The sequence below is a fragment of the Lepisosteus platostomus genome, chromosome 17 (assembly GCF_059453375.1).
Source record: "Lepisosteus platostomus isolate fLepPlt1 chromosome 17, fLepPlt1.hap1, whole genome shotgun sequence".
Classification (NCBI taxonomy): Eukaryota; Metazoa; Chordata; class Actinopteri; order Semionotiformes; family Lepisosteidae; genus Lepisosteus; species Lepisosteus platostomus.
In genome coordinates this window covers 21,614,774-21,620,773 of record NC_142627.1, presented here as the reverse complement: position 1 = coordinate 21,620,773, position 6,000 = coordinate 21,614,774, and the positions used below count along the sequence as shown (strand labels likewise).

Sequence of the window (6,000 nt, the reverse complement as noted above, 5' to 3'; positions counted from 1 at the left end):
TGATTCATGTGAATCAAATCAGAATACAGCACAGTCTCACAATTCAAAAAGTTCAATTGTTTACAGGTAAAAACTGAAGAAATTGGCCAACTGATTGCAGTATCTAAATTGTTCTGGGTAATTCTTGTATTTTCCATTAAATCCACTTGGTCCTACAATTATGAAACACACAATAAGTGCCATGCATTCATTTTTTGGAACAACTACCAGCTTCGTCAGCAGTATAAAACGGAGATGGAGAAGCTTATCTTCAGTGTTGTGGCAAAGCTTTTTTCCTCAAGAGGCAGTTTGAAAAAGCCTGATCACAGGTGATATGTAAACGTAGAATGTCTTAAATGATCTTCCAAACTTTTATTCTTTGCATGTTTGAGTATTTCTTACAAGGATGACCAAAATACTGGAGGCTCTTACAAAATACTTTTCTAGAAACGTAATGGTCTTACTTTCTGAAAGTAGTGAGTGGGATGTATCCACAACATACTCTTCATTGTGGAAACTGTTATGGTTCATTACCCTCACCTTGAGTGGCTGACAGAAGTAATCTTTCCTCACAATGGGTTGACTACAAAGCTCAAGTGGTGAAAGACATTTACAGAAGTCCCGTTTGAAACGTTATTGGAAAAAGGTGCATCATTACCACACTTCAAGGAACATACTGTAACTAATCAAGATTCATCAAGTACGTCGAAAGCAGGGTTCTCAAATTTTCTAGGCTGCATACAGGACCAGAAGTGGGAGGAAGATTTGACTAAAGCCCAGTTTGAGGGGCTTTGCCTAAATGAGATGCTCAAACATTCCAGCATAAACTCTCTTCGCAATGGGACAGACTGGAATAAACCTATTACTTTTTCCTTTGCAGACTGGCATCAACGTGATCTCTTGTGTTTAAACAGAGCAATCAGGCAGGCAACAAGGTAAATGAGAAAGAGATTGCAAATTTCAAATACTACACTCAAAGGTTTTTAGTTGTGAAATTTTGCTTTTGAAGTGATATCCAAATGACAGATCCTCCGTGTAAATCATTGTCCCGAACAATATTTGTATCAATGTTTTCGTTGTCCAAGGATCATGGTGAGAAATGGTCTCGGAAGACCACTTCAAGGAAGACAGATTGAATCGCCTCACTGGACTGACGCTGCTACAGTAGATATCAAGCCATAACACATTTCTACTTTTTGGCCTTAATTCCACTGCTGGCATGGCTAGGCGACGCTGGGGCTTGCTGGCTTGACGCTGGCTGTGCCAATCCAATAAAAAAGCATTCCCGCACATTTCTTTTTCCAAGCACAGCCAAAGCCAGAAGTTCTTGTCCTGTGGCAACAGGATGCCGGGAAGTTATGGGACACCGCTGTGGTACTTTGTAAAGAAACCCAGGGTGAAAAAAAATGCCCCTATGCTGGGTGTGGGATGGAAGACCACTGCTGTTTCCATTTAATACTTGTAGCCTAAAGATCACTGTGGTTCAAAATGAATACTTCCAGGCTTCAAAGAACATAACTGATATTCAACAAGTACTGTACAGTACATCCAGCACTTGAGAGAAAACGCCAGAGGAAAAGGGAGTGCATGCACGCACAGGGACAAATGAGACGTGTATTTACCCAGCCAACAAGTTTGGGGTAGGCAGGAGGAGATCAAATTACTAGGAGAAGACCCACGTGGATCCTAGCTATCTTAACCACATCTCCTCTAACAGAACCAGTGGTTTCCAAATACACTTAAGACATGAGTCTCCAGGAACTGCAGTCCTGCAGAGACCTCAGCCTCAGCGCATCAGAAGGGCTGTATCCTGCTTCCCAGACAGCTTGGCTGGTACTGGGCTAACACCACATATCAGCACGCTAAGTTTAACCAGCTGTCAGCCAACACCACCAACCGAAGCTTTCACCAGTTAATAAGTTAACCCAGCAGTAAGATGTTGTTCACCTACTGCTGAGAACACTTGTTCTCAAAGGTTGTTAAAATGTAGCTGTCCCCTGAAGAGCAACAACAGCCGAAATAAAGCTACGTCACAGATTTTTAATTTGGCGTTTTAATCCATGACGACAGATATTGCAGAACTGGTATAAAATGTACAAAAACAACTTGGCGTTAGACATCATGAGATAACTGGTGGCCTAGTTCAGGTTCCTTTCAGTCTGTGGTTTCAGGTCTTCAGTCCTGGCTCTTGTCACTGGGCTTTGAGCTGGGCACTCAAGTTCTGAAGCTCCGTGATCAGGTTTTCCAGGGTCCTAACGTCATCAGCCAGGTCAGTATGGATCTCCCCAGTGGCAACATCAGTGTAAAGTTGCTGAGGGAGACAGGAAGAGAACATGAAATAACCAACAACTCAGGTCTGCCCAAAATGAATATACAGTTCTGTGTATTTTCGCCACTGAATGTTATCAGAGCTTCAATGTCAAATAATGCCAAAGTCTGGCGTTTGTTTAGTTTTATTACATGAACAAAGCCATCCAACATCCAATGTCCCTGTGTGGAAATGTTTACGCCCTCTTAGTCTGGATGTTGGATAACTCTGAAATAAATGAAACAAACAACTCTCGTGTCAGACTCCTTTTCTATATCTCTAGGACCCACATGAAACTCTGACAACAATCAGTGGCAAAAATATGCAATTCAGAAGCTCTGAGAGAAGGCCAATACTTTTTTCAGTCATACAGGTATCATCTGTGAAACTGAGGCTAGAATAACTACTCATGAACATGACGCAGAATGTAACCTACACGTGTTATCAGGAGAGTGCAGGACGTCCTGGGTATTCGGTGTAATATTCATTGCTTGTGCAACCAGGTGACATGGTTTTGGCACAGGAGGTGTGAGTAGCATCCTCACACAGGTGGTAGTTAGTTCCTTGCCACAGGCTGGGGTATTGGTGTCCTGTGCCATTCTAAGAAAATGGCAGGAAACCCTCCCGCTGCATTTTTCTAATCTTTCAGAAAATGAACCTTGAAATGAGGGACCCCTTGTGTACTGATTCTCAGCGCACGCCTGTCACACCAGACCACCATCAGTGAAGCCACCAGGCCTGGGTGAGACCTTAGGTGTCTCACAACACAGAAGCACTACAGGAAGTCCCCCAGCGGGATTATGGGAGGTGTAGTTCTCAGAGGCAGTGCAGTGTCTCTGAGCGAAGCAGATCTATACCGGCCAGTTTTCTGTACCCATCTCTTAGCGATGTGTGTAAACCTGTGTGCCCAGGCAGGCAGTGTACACTATTGGCTACTGGCTGCTATTGGGAATCATTAGGACAGGGTCACGCTTTCAACTGGGAAAACTGACATTCTACAAAAAATGAGGGAATTGCATGAGTTCTTAACACTTTAAAGGAGACCACATAGACACTTGTGTCAGTGGAGTGCAGAGGAGAGTGTCTGAGAGGCACTGACAGGAGTACCTTTGCTCTCGATGATAGACTGCGGAGGCTGAGGCGAGCTGAAGACAGCATCTGTAAGGCTTCCTGGGGGTTGGACTTGCTTTTACTGCAGGTAATTGTGACTGAAAGAGAGGGGGGAAGGACAAATCTTAATTATCTGGCTTTAACACATGGGAGACAGAGCAATGACTACTGGACACTCCTGGTACAGAGTCAGATCTGGTCTGCCTTTGTCTTTTCACCTGAAACACAAACTCAAGCTTAGATGCCGAATACAAGCAGGGCCCCAATGACTGACTGAATTACGAATGACCAACCCAGATTGTCTGACTTAAGAAAAAGCCTCATTCAGTTAGGGTGCCTAGTGAATTAGTAAAAGGACAAATTAAGCAGAAAATTGTCTTCTACTTTGTAAACCGTTTTCATGTAAGCTACATTCACATCTTAAATGCTGCTTTGACAAAGTACTCCATGAGGGGAAAAAAAAACCTGAAAGAAAATAAAGGATATTATAAAAAGTCACCCCCTGCTCAATTTAAGTTCCGATACATTAGCTAGTCATGTCATAATAAATCATCAAGATCAGTGGCAATTTCAGTTTCTGAAGGACAAAAGCGTTCTCAGAAATGTCTCCAGTAGACTCCGTGCATAGTAGATTGAAGCAGAAGGATGTGTCTTGGCTGCAGATTAAGCCTTGTGACGACAGCAGCTGTAGAACTGCCCGCGGAGCACAGTTTTATAATGCAGCTCATATGTTTAATTCAGCTCATTGGCCTTAATAAATAGAATCTAAGACATTTATTGAATTTTCTTCCTGGACATTTTCCCATAATATGGTACATTTGTATTCATGCCGGGCTGTGGATTTTTTTACAATGAACCAAATGACGAAAATAAACCACTGCGATTTTCTCTGACAAGAAAAAAAAAGCTGTTTTCTTATTTTTAAATGGCTTTCTTTTATCACCTAGAAAGCATCCAGAGGTCTATAAGTAGATACTTTGAGACTTTGACTGAATGCTACAATGCACTTTAAGGATAAGAAGCCTGTCAGCAGATGGTGCAGCATATGCACGATATATTATAATCAACCCAGTAAGAACTGAAGCTGTCACGCGTAAACGTGAAATACACACCATTGGCCAGTTCCACTGCCCCTTTCACCACATCCCTGAAGGTCCCAATGTCTTTCTCCCATCCACTCCCCTGCGTCTCACAGCGGTGTGCTTTGGCCAGGAACTGTAGTGCCTAGGAAACAGAGTGGACTGTGAGGCGGCTCCACAGATAAATGTGTTCTCTCGCCGCACTGCATTCGATTACCAGATATCCCCTGCTCCAACCCTACAGTGCGGCAGACCGGCCAGTCAAGGACAAGGCCCCGGTTAATGCCGGCTGTGGAGCAGTACGTTCTGAGATTAACTGACCTGGGAAGTACCATGATGCAGGTCAGAGAAAAACTAGGAAAAAATGGGAAACGGGCATTTATACTGCTTCTATTTTTTAACTGGAGTGGGAAAAAGAAAGGTAAAGCTGGTTAAGGCAAGATGGGAACCTCCCAATTGGCTCAAGCAGTGAAGGCAAGAGCAGAGGTGTAGCCCAGCATGTTGCTGGTGTTGCTGGTCAGAGCCAGGGTCATGCCCTGAGCCCGCTGTGAAGGGATTACCCAAGTGGCTACTGCTGGTATCGAGTGTGATTAGTCAGTACTGGGACCTGCCTGGCGTTTGCAAACTAGCAGTGAAACAAGCACTATTCTTCCCATCATTTCTTCTGTACTCGTAACTGCAACCATATGAAGTGTAACAAAGGCTATTTGTTCAACATTCAACATTATTCATTGTTCATTATTCTTCATGTACTGCAGTTTAAAAATTAACATAATATGTGATTACAGAGGATGATGGTTCAATTTCCGAATCCAGAATTTCAAATAACATTTGGTAATGTTCAAACTGGGTGGGTATAAAATAAAAAAAGCCATTCCAAAGTTCTCGTTGTTTTTTTAAAGTACGCCTTCTAAAAGGACCCACTTTTTCGTTGTCTCCGCAGCTGACGCTGTGCCCATCTCCGTACAGTTTGGCATACTGCCTCCAGATCTCGGCGTCGTTGGTCACTCTAGAGGTCACTCTGCCGAAGAGCTCCTGCAGCCGGACCCTCTGATTGGAAGCTTTCTCCCCCTGCATGTCAGTCAGCTCCTCCACGACGGCTTTGACCAGGATCCTCAACACCTGTAGGAGAGGAGCACCAGGTGAGAGAGCCTCAAATCAACACATTCCCCTCCAGGTCACCGTGGAAACCAGCACCGGCAGCATGCACAGCATTCCAGGAAGTAGCAGAAGTGCTTTTAACTAAATTAGCTTTACCTTAATTTAAGCCCAGAGCCGGGTCTATACTGTCTATGGTTTCCAAGGTAATACAAGCAGACAGAAGAGGCCTCAGAAGGACTGTGACACAAAGAGGGTCCCAAGACTTTACCTAATGAGGAGACATTCTTCCACAATTATCCTCCATAAGAAATATGATTCACACGTAAACTCTTCAAATGTTCATTTTTAACTGTAAATGATCTATTAATAGCCATTATAGCATGAACGTTATACAAAATATTGAGACCAATACAATTCTATCCA

General features: G+C 43.4%; 1 protein-coding gene across 1 annotated transcript in view; it reads right to left on the bottom strand.

The window, feature by feature from the left end:
- Positions 1-2,014: 2,014 nt before the first annotated feature.
- The window catches only part of ttc27 (tetratricopeptide repeat domain 27), a 72,513-nt gene continuing 68,527 nt past the window's right edge, over positions 2,015-6,000 (bottom strand). Inside the window, exons 17-20 of the mRNA XM_088609502.1 lie at positions 5,401-5,598; positions 4,510-4,621; positions 3,395-3,495; positions 2,015-2,290 (exon numbers count right to left, since the gene is read on the bottom strand). Of these exons, the coding sequence (XP_088465628.1) occupies positions 2,171-2,290; positions 3,395-3,495; positions 4,510-4,621; positions 5,401-5,598 (531 nt within the window). The 3' untranslated portion in view covers positions 2,015-2,170. The remainder of the gene's footprint in view (positions 2,291-3,394; positions 3,496-4,509; positions 4,622-5,400; positions 5,599-6,000) is intronic.